Raw genomic sequence first — 17,854 nt, forward strand, 5'->3', positions numbered from 1 at the left:
GGGTACCCCATCCCCGAGACCATAGAACACACCCTCCTGGGTCTTAGAGATCCACTACTGAAAAGACAAATGACAGGAGACCGAGCCATCATGTGGCTGTGTCTGGGTGCTGCCAAGATGGCGATCGCTGCGGCTTGGAAAAAGGCATATTTACGCAGTGGCACGCTAGACTTTGGCGAGCATTAGAGATGAAAAGCTTAATGGATATCGCAAAGGACACACGGAAGGGCTTCAAATAGATTTGGGACTGGTAGGGCAGGTGCACAGCTAGTTTTAGCAATCTGATAAGTTTCTCAAATTTGTTGGTGCTCCACAAATGACGTCGAGTGTCCCACGGCGTCTACTACAATATGATTCAACTGTGAAACCAGTGGGCCACTGGTTCCATCCTTATGTGCACACAATCATTCCTCCTAAAGAACAGAAGATTCACTAAACATTTAGTATGTTCGATATTTGTTGTTTTTATTCTTCATATAATTTCCAAAAGGATTCCATATGTCATTTGATAATCTGTCATTTCTCATCATTTTCAACATGTGACAAAGTCCTTCAGACAGATCCAATGCATTTCGGGCCACTAATTGTGCCCTTCATCAGGGAAAAAGACACTATAAAAGTCAAACATAAGTAAACAAACTGTCAGTGAGTCTCATATGTGACCTGGGAATAATAGGGTGTGTAGTAATCTCTTCATGATGGGTCGTGGTAGTGATAAGTGAAAGTTTGGGTTGTCACCTTAAAAAACCTGAATGCCCATGTGTTTAAATAAAAGATTATATCAACTCTCTTACATGTCGCTTTTTCTGTGGGTTAGCGTGATTGTCTCTGTGGGTAAAAAATCGGAGAAAGAAAAGTTATAAGAAAACGTTTGAGTGCGGTGAGAAGCCACATTATTGCCGCGTTGGGACCAATGTCCCCGGGTAACTAACCTTTAAAGATTATTCCTGAAGGTTCGTCATAGTATCCGCATGAATGTTCTCGTCTCACGAACGCCGGTATGGACGTATCCGCCATTGACCGCGTTTAATCAAGTTACTGAGTTCCGATCACGTGATGAATGTAACTGAAGATAGACTCGGGTTTGGATACCCGGTTGTCGGGGAAATTCATTTTATTTTTCAGCTGCTAGCTGAGCCAGCGTGTGTAGGGAGGAGTGGAGTCCACTTCTAAGTGTGATGTTAACCTTCCCCTGCAACTCGAGCCCTGTAGTAGCACCCACTCCCTCAGTTCAGAAACGGCCATGGAGAAAACTCCGCCTTGAAGACCTACATGATATCCTGGCACTAAAGCCCCTACTCCTGAGTGAAGACCTGGATGCAGGATACGATCAGTTCTGCCTCTGGATCACCCAGGCTCTCGACACCCTTATCCCTGCCAGATGGACCAAGGCCCGTACCCACACGGCGAGTCCATGGTACAACTCAAAACTTGCTACCTTGAAAAAGGAATGTAAGAAGGCAGAGAGACGCTGGAGAAAAAATTATGATGCCAACCTTAAACAAGAGTACGTCCTGCTCCAAAAAACTTACCACCGTAAGGTCTGCAGAACTAGAGCGGCATATTATGCCTGTGAAATCAACAATAGCTCTAACACCTCCAAATCGGTTTTTAAAATTCTGAAAGACCTCACGGCAAAAAAATCTGTCAACACCATCACTACCTCGCCCGATCTCTGCAACAATATGGCCAATTTTTTCACAGATAAAATTAAGAAGATATACAACACCTTCCCCAAAGGCCCACAGTCACTGGTCACCTTTGACCCTACCAGGCCTTCCCTCACTTCCCTTCCCACACTTGACCGTGAGAATTTCTCTAAAATCTGTAGAAAGATTAAATCCGGATCTCCGGCAGACCCCTTAAAGCCTGACCTTTTCTGTGAAGCTCATGTACTCATCACAGATCACGTCCGTGACATCATTAATCGGTCACTCTCCACCGCCAGTGTTCCTTCTAAATGGAAGCAGGCGTGGGTGTCCCCTATTTTAAAAAAACCCACTCTAGATCCCTCACTCCCGGAGAACTTTAGGCCGATCTCCCTGCTCCCTTGGCCTGCCAAAGTGTCCGAGGCACACGTCAATAACATCTTGTCCAACTTCCTCCTCACCAATAACATCCTGGATGACTCCCAACACGGGTTTAGAGCTGGCCACAGCACCGAGACGGCCTTGCTCAGTGTTTCGGAAGACCTCCATTCCATTCTTGACGCCGGCAGAACTGCAGCACTGGTCCTATTGGACCTCAGTGCTGCCTTCGATACGGTGTCACATGAGGTCCTCTTGACGAGATTGGAGGAAATTGGAGTCACAGGGGCAGCCTTGGGGTGGTTCAGAGACTTCCTGTCCAACAGGTCCTTCAGAGTCTCCACCCCCCCTTACATCTCGAAGGAGCACAGCATTGGACAGGGAGTGCCGCAGGGCTCGTCCCTTAGCCCTACCCTGTTCAATGTCTATGTCCGCCCGCTAGCGGAGGTGGCTAGAAGGAATGGAATGGCTTTGGTATCATATGCAGATGATACCCAGTTGGTGGTGGCTTTGAATAACAACAGTGGTCTGGAAGCCCATCACTTTAAACAGACACTCATTGACATCACCAACTGGATGACGGCGAACTTTCTCCAATTAAATGCCGGTAAAACCGAGATTCTCCTCCTGGGGAAAAATACCGCATCCTGGGGAGATAATTGGTGGCCTGACATCCTGGGCCCACCCCCCAAGCCAAAAGACTGTGTTAAAAATCTAGGTGTCTGGGTCGACTCGGCTCTAAAATATACCACCCATACCAAGAAAGTGGCTGCCACGTGCTTTGGCATTTTACGCAACATCAGGCCCATTCTGAAGTTTTTTGACTGCCGCACCCGCCAGCTCATTGTCCAGGCGACGATTCTCTCTAGACTGGACTATGCCAGTTCTCTCCTTTTGGGAGCAAACCTGGCTGAAACCACCAGACTGCAGAGAGTCCAGAATGCGGCTGCCAGGGCCTTGGTCGGCCTCCCTCGCCATTCTTCAGTCTCAGGAACCTTAAGAAAACTGCATTGGCTCCCGGTGGGGAAAAGGATCCAGTTCAAGGCTCTGTGTTTAGCCTTCAAAATCCTCAAAACCGCCTCCCCCCCATTGCTGTGTCCCCTTATGTCTGAGTGCACACCTAACAGATCACTCCGCTCAGAGGGACGACATCTAGCGATCATTCCCCGCACCAGACTTGCCAGAGTTGGTGGCCGATCCTTTAGCTTCCTTGCTGCCAAACTATGGAACAGCTTGCCTGAAACCATACGGGGGATGCAAGACCTCTTAGCCTTTAGAAAGGCCATTAAAACCCATCTTTTTCAATAATCGGTTTTCTCTGTGCACCTTCACTCTGCTCTCTGGTCAGCTCGCAGCGCCGGGACGCCCCTTGGCTGGGGCAGCCGTGCGCTATACAAATTCCCATAACATTAACATTAACAGTATGTATGTCTGTTTGGCCGGCTGTCTTAGACCGGCCAAAGAGACGTACACAATTAGGTTTCTCCAACCCAGCTGTATTATTGGAGAAACAGCACAGACTCTCAGTGCAAGTGTTAAACCAGCCCAATCAGGCCTATCCACATGCTGCTCTCCTAGCATGAGTGCAGCACAGGGATTGCACAAAGAGTCTCTGATGCTGTCCCAGTGTCTGCTGGACCACGAAGCAGAGGAACACTGAGGCGCGAGGTGGCCGGTAGCTTAACGTAAGTCTTATTTGTTTAATATTAGTATCACCCCCCACCCTCCCCCTCCTGTGCTCTCCCCGTACCCCCTCCACCAACCTGACTTTTTGTTTGTGACGGTTGCAAGTGGATGTGAGAAGGATTTCGAGGGTGCAACTCTGGAACAGACAAGGATTACTTCTCTTGTGGTATGGTTGTTGTAGAGATGGATAGGGTAAACGCTAGAGCTGCTTGTGAGTTTTATTGGGTGCCCAAATCTTAACATCCCTGATGAGTAAGATGAAGCAGGGAATGACAGGAGCGCCCCTCTGTTGTGATGGTTGGTATTTATGTAAGATCATGCCTCTTACAGGGCACCGTACATATGTTAAACCACCTGTTTTGCAGCTGCTGCTCCTCCACTAAGGCAGAGGAGAGTCTAAAGGGAAAAATAAAATGATAATGGATCATTGTTATCCTTTTATTTTACCGTACTGGCTCAGTTGCCTGGGGGGCGGGCGGGTGGGCCTGGGATGTTGAGAGCTGGGGGAGGAGTGGTAAGCACTTTCTAAGTGCATATAATGAAGTTTGGCCGACCATCTTGGTCCAGCCAAAAAGTCAAAGGCACTTAGTATTGCACAGCCTGGGTGGTGAACATGCACAGCCTCCCATTCCTTCTCTGAGCTCCGAACCACGGTGCTCAGGCCAATCACAAAGAGGCTGTAAGGGAGCAACATGGTTGGCTAGAGGATTCTGGGGTTCTGCATGCCGCATGCTGCCAGAGAAAAGGTCTGAGGAGAGGCGGCGGTTAGACTAATCACAACGCTGCTATAAGGTAGAGTTGTGATTGTCCACTGGATTCTGGGAGGCTATGCGCTTCTTGCTACCGGAGAAGAGGACGGAGGATAGGCTGTGGCAGCCACTTCTGCTGTATTGTGAGGTAGTCAGCTGGGTATTTTAGAATGTTGGGAATGTGTGCTGTTAATCATATGTTGAGGGGAACTGTCAAGAGCAGAAGCACTGTGATAGAGTGCTTCCTTGTCCTCCCTTAAGTGTGTTGAAGAACGTGACTTCGATAATCATAAGAATGTTTGTACTAAAGAATGTAGGTGTCCATAATTACACTCTCCTTCCCCTACTCTTAATCTGCCGAGTTTTATCTGGGCCCGAGAGGCCTTTGAAGACTTGAGCAAAGTGGGCAATTGCCCAGGGCCCACCACACACAAAAAATAAGGTGTAGGAGGAAATAACGTCCCACTTTCACCTCCTGCAACAAATCTATTCACACAAATAGAATGGGGACTTCGTGTTAATGATCGCTGTGATCTGAGGTTGGGGGGAAACACCGAAGAGTTTTAAAACTGCCCTCACACAGAAAACTGTGTCATGCTTTATCATAGGGCTGCTAACACTCCTCCGCACAGACCAACACTGGAGGTGGAGCAATAGCGAGGGGAAAGACAATACAACACGTAAGTAGAAACTGTATGGTATCACAAGTTATGTTATGTTATGTTATATTGGTTTTTCTATAGCGCACGGCTACTCCATGGAGTGTCCCGGCGCTTTTAATTAAACGAACCAGTAACAAAAAAGAAAACACAACACAGTAAAATAACAGACCAGGCAGAAGGAGGAAAAAGCAACCTAAAGGGCAAAAAGCCAACTTTTAAGGCCCTTTCTAAAGTTCAACAGATTAGAGGTGCTCCGCAGAGCTAGGGGCAGAGTATTCCAAAGCTGTGGCGCCAGCAGCCTGAAAGAGCGACCTCCAATCCGAGCCCTTTTTACACGTGGGACCACAGCAAGGAAGAGTGCTTCAGACCTCAAAGATCTGGCTGGATGCTAAAAAGCAAGCCTCTTCTGGAGATATTTGGCTCCCGAGGCGTAAAGCGCCTTATGAGTCAGGGTCAGGGCCTTAAAATCAATCCGCTTACGGATAGGCAGCCAATGCAACGACTGTAGAAGGCCAGAAACTATGGCTCGCCTGTGCAGATCGAAGATGGCCCTTGCGGACGAGTTCTGGACCACCTGCATCCGCTGTAAGAGATATTCTGGCATGCCAAGATAAAGGACATTGGAATAATCCAATCTTGAGCCTATTAAGGCCTGCACCGTCATCTTCCTGTGCTCCTCAGAAAGCAGCGGAAGGAACTTCCGGAGCATCCTGAGGAGGCCAAAGCATGTGCCCGTAAGACCAAGGATCTGAGATTTTAATGCCAGACCATTGTCAATCTTGATCCCTAAGTTCTTTGCCAGCTGGGACGAGCCCGCTGGAGGGAACATGCCGACCTATGAAGTAAACATAGGTGCAGAAGCAATAAATTAAAACTGCCCACGGGAAAATCCCAAATCCAACTTTAATCTTGGATTCCCTGTCCAGAGTACAAAGGTAAATTGAAAGACCAGTGGATGGTGGTATGGAAGGCTATAATGAGTCACCTACCCCTCCACTCTACAAAACACTTCGACATGTTTCAGCCGGCAAAATATAATACCCCAGCTTTTATCAGGATTCACGTAAGAAAGATTGCATGGATACTAGCCCTCCCTCCTTGATCCAAGGGTAGAGGGTGGGTGCCCTTCTGAGTAACTACTCAGAGGAAATGTAGCAGAGTAGCTTGCTCTCCGTGGGGAACCTGTAACCGAGTCAATTAAAACCACAATTATCAAATCAGTGCAGTGCCCTCTTTAAATAAAAACACACCAACATCCAAAGTGGTGTCCACCAACCCGATCATAGACATTGATACCTTATGGGCGTCGCAACACCGACACAGGTCAAAGGTGCAATTATTAAGGCCCTGCGGTGCATGCAATGATAATAGACTTTCCACACGAGCGCACAATCTGCGCTCATTTACTCTTTAAAATTACTCAGGATAAGATCAGGCATCAGATCCAGGAGAAGAAAACCCGACCATTCACTCGGCAAATCTTACCGAGTTCATTAAAAATGAAAACTTGAACTGGCGGGGGAGCGAGGACCGCTCCCTATAGTCACACTCTGCGGGAAACAGGAATAGAAGGCCCTCCACCTTCAGAAGGGCACCTCTCTCACCTCCGTATTATTACTTAATAATAATATCCTATGCGATTTGGCGTCAAGGAGATTGAAATAGCAGAAAATAGGTCGTAAAATACAAAGTTGTTTCAAACAGGGGCCCCTGAGGTATGTCTTGCCCGGAGCTTACAACATTCTCAAGATGAAGACATCCCTGCGCCTTTCTTTCATTTCACACGTGAAGCACTATGCGGCGCTGTAGTAATGAGGTCCACACGATGTACAATATGCAGTGTATGTTTTTCACTGCACCATGTGTTTTGTCATTGAAGTAGCCTTGTTGCTTCCGTGCATTGCTTCGTTTTGGGAATATGTGAATGTGGTGATTTACAAACGACATTAAAACTTCTCCCAAAAGAAAGCACAGTTTTTTGATGATGTTGTGCTATTCTTTCTCAGTCAGTACATTTCAAAGCTTCCTGTGTGAGTTACACTGCGGGGAGTGTGATTTATTTTTGTAATGGAAGGTAAAACTCTGGGGAATACAGTGTTATTAATGTACTGTTTTTCTCCACACAAATAATTGTGCTCATCTGCCAGGAATGCATAGCCACATTGAAATAAATTCTTCTCCCCCTGACGTGGCAGTGAATAAGGCCTTTCTTGATGTATCTGCTAAATGCGCTGACTATCTCCCCATACAACTGTGGCCCAGTGATGGACAAATGAAAATGGTCCTGCCACATTAAGATGTTTTCCTGCTACTGGTATAATTGCAACTTGAGCTCTTCATTACCCTATGATCATTCCTTATTACTGTCTACTCATTTTAAGAGTCTTGAGTAGAGCCCAGTTGTGAGTCCACTGTTGGGTTTGTTGCTTGCAGTGTCTCTTTAAGGATTTATGGGACCCTGGCCAACACATAATTTTGGCAGAGAGCCTGGGGGTTGCTATTGCCACCCGAGAAACGGGGGGTAAGAGCGGGGGAGGCAGCCGCCCCAAAACTCGTTCCGCTCGTCGCAGACCACCGCCACCTAGCTACGCCACTGATTTTTGGAACTACTTTCAATTTATGAGCTGTTTTCAGATAATTCTGACTCTCCTGATGTGGCCAAACAAAACTGAATTATGTATTAAACTTTCAGACAAGGTAGAAGAATGAAGCGAAAAGTTAACGCAAGTACTTACACTTAGACGTGCAGGTATTATATTTTTTTTAATACAGTCTGTGAAAAGTAAAGGATTGTGGGAACCCTGATTTCAACTGGTTGTGCTCGGGAGCCATCTCCAGTTGGATATCTGTCTCTGATCGTATTCTTCACGTTCATAGGACTAACTGTTAAGCTATTGGTACACTCTACATATCCAATAACCAACCCATCATCCTATGTGGGCAAGTGGCCCACCCACCACCCCGCCTATAGACCTTTCAGTGCCCTGAGAATCTCAGGACGACCTCAAAACCGACTCCCGCCCTTCACATCATGCTGACTTTATTCTCCTAACATTCATTAAGCTATACCAAAGAGTTTTTCAAGGATCTAGAAGAGTGGTATGGGTGCAAACATGAGAGGACAGTTGACCATCACTTCACCATTTAAGATCGAAAAATTTGCCTAGAACAGATTCAAGAATTTAAGACTTTCAAAATAAAATACATTGAGAGAGACATGGTTCAAAGAATAGCCATATGCAATAGCCAGACATAGTAAAACATCTGAAAAGTCATACTATGCATTTCACCTTTCATGCCTTAAGGAGACAGAGAAATGTTTCTGCAAAGCTGAACTTACTAGATTGGTCTTCTAAAACCCTCTAAAAATATATTGATTGCAATACTACAATTCATCGTGTGCGTTTGTTTTAAACCAACAACACATACTCTCCATGTTCACAGAAGATATGTTGGGACACACTGTACAAGTTGTAGCATCTTACCAGCTAGGGTACCTGCCAATGACCACGCCACACATTGACCTTAGTATTACACGTCTTTTATTCTGCTGCGTGTGTCTGCGGACTCAACATTCTAAAACAAGCTTTCATGTCATTGCGCTCCAACACCTACCTCACAGCCATACGGAGTCTGTTAGGAGCCAAAAAGGCTCCGTCATAGAAAATCACAAAACACTACACAAGTGATTGTTTCTTTACCATCCATTACAAGCTGCAGGAATTCAGTGTAGTAATCAGTTTAGTGAGAAAGATTTACACCTTAGTTTTGAGGACTTAGGAGGTAAAAGAATACTGGCCTGCTAACCACTGAATAGGTCAGGCAAGCGGCAGCAGGCCTCACTGTGACTGTCAGATGCAGGGGACCCACGATCTAATGCCAACCCGACGAAGAGGCTAATGGAGCACCTTGCTGGACAGCTGGTGAGGGTGAGAGGATGGGTCCACTGTGCTAGGCAGCAAGTGTAGGTACTTGAATGGAGAGTTTGGACTGGTCTGCTACAAAGGCAGCATCAGGAAATGCAACATGATGGGCTGATGGTAAGGGGTGCTCCCTTTGGGACAGCATGTGAGTATGCTGAGTGACGATACTCATGGTGGGCGGTTTGTGAGGATGCCTCACTGGGGTGTTACTATCTGACTAGCTGGTGACGCTGGCAAGTGACGCTGGTTGCACATGTAATGAGATGCTGGGACTGGCTGGGACTCCTTCTTGTTGGAGCCTTGGCTGGAAGGTCCCTCCCTGGACTGACAGCGCAAGTGCTTCTAGCTGTTTAAGAGGCCAGTGAGCCTCCTTTCAGGCCCCACTTGCCCCACCTGGTGTCTTCCTTTCACAAGAGCTCCCTAGCCTTTTCTAGGGTAAAGGGCTTAAAATGTTTCTGGGACCACTGTCCCTGGCACAATGATTGACTCTATCCTGCGAGGAAAGGCAGGTGGCCTCACCACCCTAGCATCTCTCTGCCACTGTTATTCTATTGGGGCAAAGAGTGTACGAAGCAATGGGTCCTTGGGGTAAGGAGGGTGTGCTTGATCTGCTGGTGGGCCTCGCAGATTTCAAGGATCTATTACTTTGCACACAAACACAACCTCCCCAACAGTCACTTGGTCTCTTTAGTTTCATTTGACCATATTTCAGAAATGTAAAGCCTTGCATCCTGGGTTTGTTAAAATACTTTTGATTAAAACAAGTACACATGAAACAGTACCATGGCATAAACCATATAAGCACATGTGTAAAGTATAACATGCTAATTATCCCCATTGTTGAAGTAAGGGAGGGGCTTCATGACTCACTCAAGGCTTTGCCCATCATATGTGCGGTTCTATTGTCCATATATGAATAGATAATGAAGTGACCCACTTGTGGGACACCCCCGCGCCGCATGGCCACCAGCTGCTGCGTGTGCCCCATCGCCTTGCCCTCTGCCTCGCTGCCTGCCTCGCTGCCGGCCGACTCTGCTGTTGTCGTTTTGGTTTTTGATTTGTTTTGTCATCCATTTGTGCCTGTCTTGTTATATTTTCGGCCCGTGTTAGAGTGCTTTTGATTTGTTTTGTCATCTATTTGTGCCTGTCTTGTTATATTTTCGGCCCGTGTTAGTGTGCTTTTGATTTGTTTTGTCATCCATCTGTGCCTGTTTTGTTATATTTTCTGCCTGTGTTAGTGTGTTTTCCTTCCTGTTTGCCCGCCTACCTCGCCGCCCTCCGCCTTCCCTCCCCGCTCCCGCCACCACCGCTGACCCGCCCCTTTTTTCCTTCTGTTCCCTCCCCGCTCCCGCCTCCCAGCTGCTCCGCCCACCCGGACACTTCGCCTTATATGGCGACCGTGCGAACGCGCAGCGGTCATGCGCAGCGGTCACGCGCAGCGGGCGCGCCGATTGTGCGCCGAAGGCGCACCAAAGGTAAGCCCGTCTACGCCCGTCCGCGCCTGGACCGCGCCCAGTGCCAGGACCCCTGGCCCTCGAGGACCCCGACGGACCCGCCTGACGTACACCGCCGCCACCCTCACCGCACTCAACACCGGCCGAGTCCCGGGATGCTGCAGAGCCACCCCACGACGCGTCCACGGACCCTTCAGCTGCAACACCTGCAAGTTCACCTGCATCAGGACCTGCCCGACACCAGCACCCGCCAAACCGAACACCAGCAGCAACCACCTCAAGTGCATCCTGCTCAACACCCGCTCCGTCCACAGACACGCCATCGAAGTCTGGAACCTCCTCGACACCACAGCCCCTGACGTTGCCTTCATCACGGAGACCTGGATGAACGCCTCCTCAGCACCCGACATCGCCATCGCCATCCCAGGATACAAGATCACCCGGAAGGATCGCAACACCAACCAGGTGGGAGGAGGCATCGCCATCATCCACAAGAACACCATCCGCATCACGACCAGCACTGACAACACCCCACCCTCCGCCGAACACCTGCATTTCCAGATCCACACCGACCCGAAGACCACCCTCAGAGGCACCCTGATCTACCGACCTCCGGGACCACGCACTCAATTCAGCGAGGACATCGCCGACTTCGTCAGCCCGCACGCCCTCCCCTCCGCTGACTACATCCTCCGGGGGGACTTCAACTTCCACCTGGAGAACAACAACGACTGCAACACCAGCACCCTGCTCGACAACCTCGCCAACCTCGGACTCAAGCAGCTGGTGTCCACCCCCACCCACCTCGCCGGACACACACTCGACGCCATCTTCTCATCCAGCAGAGACATCGCCTTCAGCCACGCCACAGAACTCCACTGGACGGATCACAGATGCATCCACTTCACCTTCAGAAGAACGACGACCCACCACCACCAGCAACAGGTTGCCCGAAGAAGCTGGACCAAGATCACAGCCGACCAGCTCGCCGCCTCCCTGAGCCAGCTCCCTCCGGCCAGCTCAGCGAACCCCAGCCAGGCCGCCGACAACCTCACGAAGTGGATCAGCAACTGCGCAGACGAACTCGCCCCACTGAGGACTCCGCCCAGCAGACCCGGCAGTAAGAGAGCCCCATGGTTCACCGACGAACTCAAGAGCTCCAAGAAGAACTGCAGAGCCCTCGAGAAAGCCTGGAGAAGAAAACCCACGCCGGACAACAGGACCACCCTCAAGCTCGCCACCCGGAAACACCACCAACTGATCCGCATCGCCAAGAAAACGGCGTTCAAGAACCGACTGGACAACAACGCACACAACTGCAAGGAACTCTTCAACATCGTGAAAGAGCTCTCCAACCCCAACGCCGGAAACAACGACATCACCCCTTCGCAAGACCTCTGCAACTTCCTCACTTCCTACTTCCACAACAAGATCGCTGAGATACACGACAGCTTCAGCACTCAACCGACGCACGCCACGACCGCAGGACCTCCACCCACCACCACCCTCCGCGCCTGGACCCCGGTCAACACCGAAGACACCGTCCACACGATGAACTCCGTCCACTCCGGATCTCCAACCGACCCCTGCCCTCACCACGTCTTCAACAAAGCCGACGCTGTCATCGCACCCCACCTGCGGGACATCATCAACACCTCATTCGACACCGCCACCTTCCCCGAGAGCTGGAAGCACGCCGAACTCAGCGCTCTACTGAAGAAACCCACAGCAGACCCCACCGAACTCAAGAATTACCGCCCCATCTCGCTCCTCCCGTTTCCTGCCAAAGTCATCGAGAAGACCGTCAACAAACAGCTGGCCACCTTCCTCGAGACGAATGGATCCCTCGACCCATCGCAGTCCGGTTTCCGTGCCAACCACAGCACCGAGACCGCCCTCATCGCCGCCACCGACGACATCCGAGCCCTGATGGACAACGGGGAAACAGCAGCCCTCATCCTCCTAGACCTCTCCGCGGCTTTCGACACGGTCTGCCACCGCACCCTAGTGCAGCGCCTCAGCAACGTCGGAATCCAGGAGAAGGCGCTTGAATGGATCGTCTCCTTTCTCGACGGAAGAACACAAAGAGTCCGCCTACCACCGTACAAGTCAGAGGCCACCAAAGTCATCTGCGGCGTCCCTCAAGGATCCTCACTGAGCCCGACTCTCTTCAACGTCTACATGAGCCCCCTCGCGGCCATCGCACGCCAACACAACCTCAACATAATCTCCTACGCCGACGACACCCAGCTGATCCTCTCCCTGACCAACGACCCCGCCGCCGCCAGAGCCAACCTGCACGAAGGAATGAGAGAGGTAGCCGAGTGGATGACGATGAGCCGCCTGAAGCTGAACACAGATAAGACGGAGGTCCTCATCCTGGGCTCCTCGCCCTCCGCCTGGGACGACTCCTGGTGGCCCCCCGCCCTGGGCACCGCACCCAAACCGACGGACCACGCACGCAACCTGGGTTTCATCTTGGACTCCTCCTTCTCCATGACCAGGCAAGTCAACGCTGTCTCCTCGTCATGCTTCAACATCCTGCGCATGCTGCGGAAGATCTTCCGGTGGATCCCCACAGAGACCAGGAAGACCGTCACCCAGGCCCTCGTCACCAGCCGACTGGACTACGGCAACGCACTCTACGCCGGAACCACCGCCAAGATCCAGAAGAGGCTCCAGCGCATCCAGAACGCCTCAGCCAGACTCATCCTCGACATCCCACGACACAGCCACATCTCCGGACACCTAAGAGACCTGCACTGGCTCCCGGTCAACAAGAGAATCACCTTCCGCCTCCTTACCCACGCACACAAAGCTCTCCACGACCAAGGCCCGAACTACCTCAACAACCGAATCAACTTCTACGCTCCCAAACGCCACCTCCGTTCCGCCAGCCACGCCCTCGCCGCCGTCCCACGCATCCGCAGAGCCACTACAGGAGGAAGATCCTTCTCCTACCTGGCCGCCAAGACCTGGAACTCCCCCCCGGCTGACCTGCGCCTGACCCAAGACCACCTCTCCTTCAGGAAGAAGCTCAAGACCTGGCTGTTCGAGCAGTAGCGGCACGCCCCCTCCCCCCCGCGCCCCCCCCCAGCGCCTCGAGACCCTACGGGTAGGTAGCGCGCTATATAAATGTCTTTGATTGATTTGATTGAAGTAAAGGGGAGATGGCAATAAAGTAAACGGGGTAATAAAATAACTAAAGCAAAGGGGTATGGGGGAGCTCCCTACTTAGAAAGAAAAAAGAAAATATATTAGGCAACATTGTCACCTACTGGAAATAATAGAGCTTTGCAAACTATTAAAAATTTATCGCATAGGAGCGAACATATTAAAGCAATATTTTTGCAAAACAATGGGAATGTATATGATACTGAAATGGATTAGTCTATTTTAAATCCCCCACGATGAACAACGGAGTAACTAATGGATCTGAAAACATGACATGGAACCTCCTCACTATGATGTAATATAAATGTATATGAAAACTACAAGGAATGGACAATTTTGTTGAACTTTAAGCACACTTTATAGGTTGAAAGTGCGACCTTAAGAGTCACTACCTAATATGGCCTTAGGCATCTTTTCAACAAGCGGCAGGACCTCAGAGAAAATTGTATTATGCACCAATCACGTAGCAACAAATTAAATTTTTCACTCACAAGTTGTTCTGAATGAGTAGCACAAAATTATATTTTGTATTTTGTGAGATGTGAAAAATATAGCCGAACTACTCTAACAAAAAAAATGCTTTTTGCGCAGTTCCGCATCTCTAGCACACCGCAGCTATAGGTATTCTATAATGTTCATTTGTTTGATGATGTCATTTGGGGTTTTGATATCTACTGTGACATAATTCACTGGATGACCCCTATACATTAGTATCGTAGTATTTTCGATTAGTTAATCACTTTCGTAATTTTTGGGATTCAATGGGGAGCGAACCTTGTTTTCTAAATTTCCGAAGCATGTTTGAGTAAAATATACTATCTCTTTGTATTCATACTCTCTCTGCGTTCTGCTTGTAAACACCTTGTTTAATGCAACGTGTTTTTGTACCCACAGCACAGCCAAGTACAGTGTTTTAACATTCCTACCTCGATTCCTGTATGAGCAGATACGAAAAGCGGCCAATGCTTTCTTCCTCTTCATTGCCTTATTACAGGTAAGGGTATCAAACTGCTGCTAGGCATGAGTATTATAGTTACATGTGTAACTCTCTTGAGTCCCTTTGAATGTTTCAAAATGAAAATGCAAAAGCCAGCACAGTCTCAAGCTAAATATTAAACTACATCATTAATGGCCCAGTGGCATGTCTGATCCAACCCTTGCTAGGATTTTCTTTGACAAAAATTATCTCAGGCCCACCCTTCGGCAGACACTTCTCACAAGCAGAGGGCGGCTGCAGGTCTAAAGGTATAAGCAATGGTCTATTTAAGGCCCAGGATGAAAAAAATTGCTTAGTATCAACAGAAAGGACTGATAAATAAAGCCTTCTTCATGTTCAACCTTCGGCCTGTGGTCGAGAAGACATTTTAGGTGATGGAGCTGGCCCTGAAATTTAGATCTAGTATTTTTGATTCAGTATTTTTGTTTAATTTATGAAATGCGTTGTTGTTTTTATTGTCCTTTGTAATGTCATTTTGAGTTTTCCCAATAAACTTATTTTCTTAACTTAAAAAGACATCAGCTGATACGAAGAAAATGGGAACATGTTTCTTTTAAAAATAATTAAACTAAACCGCAGTTAAAGGTTATTGCCAAACAGTTGTCATCGCTTTTTGTAAATGTGTCAATAGACAGTGTTAAGAACGGATTCTGGTTCTGTGCAGCAGTTCATCTGTCACTTGAAACATATAAAACAGTGTTTTCCTTGCAGAAGTATGTCAGGAAGGGAGCGTGTTGGGTGTTAGAAACACGCAAAAAACAACAACTGGGTATGTCAAGTCTCATGCTATGATGAAGAGGGACAATAAGGAGAAGAAGTTTGGGATAATTGAGGATAGTCCCCTGGGTAACTGATGCTGCAAAGGAAATTGTCATGCTCACCATAACCGGAAATGGCACCAGGGCCAGTGATGGGTTGGGTGTACTGCCTGGCACACTTGTGGTTTCTACTATGGGCTACTGCTGCATAGTAACAACATCCGATGTGCTCCTTAAGACTGCACTGGCACTAAAGCATGGAGTTAATAAACTTAGCCAGACTCTTGAACAGATAAACCTCTAATCAGACTGGTTCTGGCATCTCTAGTACCAGGGCTTGTATTCTTATTCTTTATCTAATGGAGGAGTTGGCATCGGTTCTGTTAATTTTGCTACTCAAATGCAGTTCTGTATGTTAGAAAGGTTAAATGACATAGAGTTGTTCTGAAAACATTATTTTGCGCCTATCTCAATAACATCACTGGTCGCAAATTTTGGAGATTGACGAAGTCTCAGATATTTGCTCTGTGGTGTATAATTTATTTTCGAGATAATCTCCAAAATGATCATATGCAATCAGTATTTTCTCAAGTGCATCTTGAAGATACCCTAGCAAGCTCTTGGCTTTTTCAAACATGTGCATGGTTGCCGTGGAGAAACTGTTAAAAAGTAAGGCCAGACTAATTGGATCTAACTCTAAAATGCCTCCGTCATCTATTACTGTGCTGTAGAGAAAAACATACATGGTCATTCCAAATGAATGATGTAAACTCTGGTTCTTAAACTATAAATATGTGTAATGTTGCTTCTCGATGTACGAGATATTTTTGGAATATGCAGGCAAATGTCTGGTAGGAGGCAGGCAGATGAAAAGCTGACTTTAATATCATATTAAAACATTTCATTAAATGTAATTCAGAATCCCATTATAAAATGCAGGCAGATGAAAAGCTGACTTTAATATCATATGTTAGAAAATTACATGAAATTTAATTCAGAATCCCATTATAAGATCTATAATCTTAACCAGTAGTATGCTAATGAGGTCTGCGTGCTCTGTAAAACTGAATAAATACACAATTTACAATTTACAGAAGATAATTCGGAATCATATTTTCACCCGTGCTAGACATTGATATCAGATGTCCCACACTTGTTTTTTTCCTCCCGATTTTATTATGGTTAAACCAGTACAATAAATAACAATACAACTGTATACATCATCTTCTCTAGACAGGGCAATTTGTTAGACAGTGGGAATAGACACAGAAACACGACAACAATGCGCATCGAAGTGCCATTGCTCAATCAATCAATCAATCAGAGTACTTGTAGAGCGCGCTACTTACCCGTGAGGGTCCCAAGGCGCAAGTGACATTGCCACACAAACAAATGATGGGCGGAATACTGAATAACATTTATTCAGCATTCCATCCATCATTTGTTTGCGTAGCACTTTTCACCCTAAGTGGGATGGGTATGCCCTTTGCTCACCCTGCCACTGGATTCAAGCTAGCCTGGCTGATGGAGGGTAATACCCAGAAACCGGTTCCAGGATGCTTGTTTCCGGTCCAGGGAGGACCTGGCTTGGCAGTTCGGTCTGGACTGTTCCCATGAGGCACAGGGTCGAAACTGATTTGCATATGGCTGGGTGTTAGAAACGGGACCCCTGGCTGGCCAAGGCTCGCGCCAAAGTCAGTCAGGGATCGCCATTCCCAAGTCAGGGCAGGGAAGTTGCACACCAAGATAACCCCTGCTCACCCTCTAGGTAACGTGACGCGAGCAGCAAGGCTAATCTCGGAGGCGATGTGTAAAGCGGTTGCGCGCGCACCCAGCAACAGCACCCAAGACCCACCACAAAGGAAACTCCACACAAGGTTATATAAAAAAATAGCCTTTGCATTATAGTAAAAACACATTAGATAAAACACACACTTTACAATGTGCCAAAAGGTACGGGCAGAATTTACAAGGGATTATGTACAGGACAGGGCCACATGGACCACCGTCAGGGTTATGCACTTTTAGAACTAGCACTTGTTGTAATTAGCACTTTGTAAGAGTAATACTTGTAGGTATAACACTTAGCACATAGACATATAATGACTGTAGCACCAAAATAGTAAATGTAGCACACAACCAGTAATCACTGGTAAAGGGTAAATACCGCCTACGCAACCCTAACCACCTTAGGACAATCACGCAGGGAACTAGGACCTTATTATCAGGACCTATAGGAAACATAAAACAATCACCTTAGCAGGTCACATTTAGCAAAGGTAAGAACAATTGCGCAGGAATCCCATTAGCAAGTAAGTCATAAATTGCGCAAGGTGCACATGGCACAACACTAGAACTGTCCCCCAGGCCAACTGGCCTGGCAAGGGCTGAAATACCCTTAGTCCAAAATGTCAGGGCAGGCTG

General features: G+C 47.9%; 1 protein-coding gene across 1 annotated transcript in view; it reads left to right on the forward strand.

Moving 5' to 3' along the window:
- The window catches only part of ATP8A2 (ATPase phospholipid transporting 8A2), a 2,134,099-nt gene that overhangs the window by 547,653 nt on the left and 1,568,592 nt on the right, over positions 1–17,854 (forward strand). The window contains exon 3 of the mRNA XM_086935178.1: positions 14,570–14,669. Coding sequence (XP_086791304.1) covers positions 14,570–14,669 — 100 coding nt within the window. The remainder of the gene's footprint in view (positions 1–14,569; positions 14,670–17,854) is intronic.

The sequence above is a fragment of the Lissotriton vulgaris genome, chromosome 8, assembly GCF_964263255.1.
Source record: "Lissotriton vulgaris chromosome 8, aLisVul1.2, whole genome shotgun sequence".
In the NCBI taxonomy this organism is placed as follows: Eukaryota; Metazoa; Chordata; class Amphibia; order Caudata; family Salamandridae; genus Lissotriton; species Lissotriton vulgaris.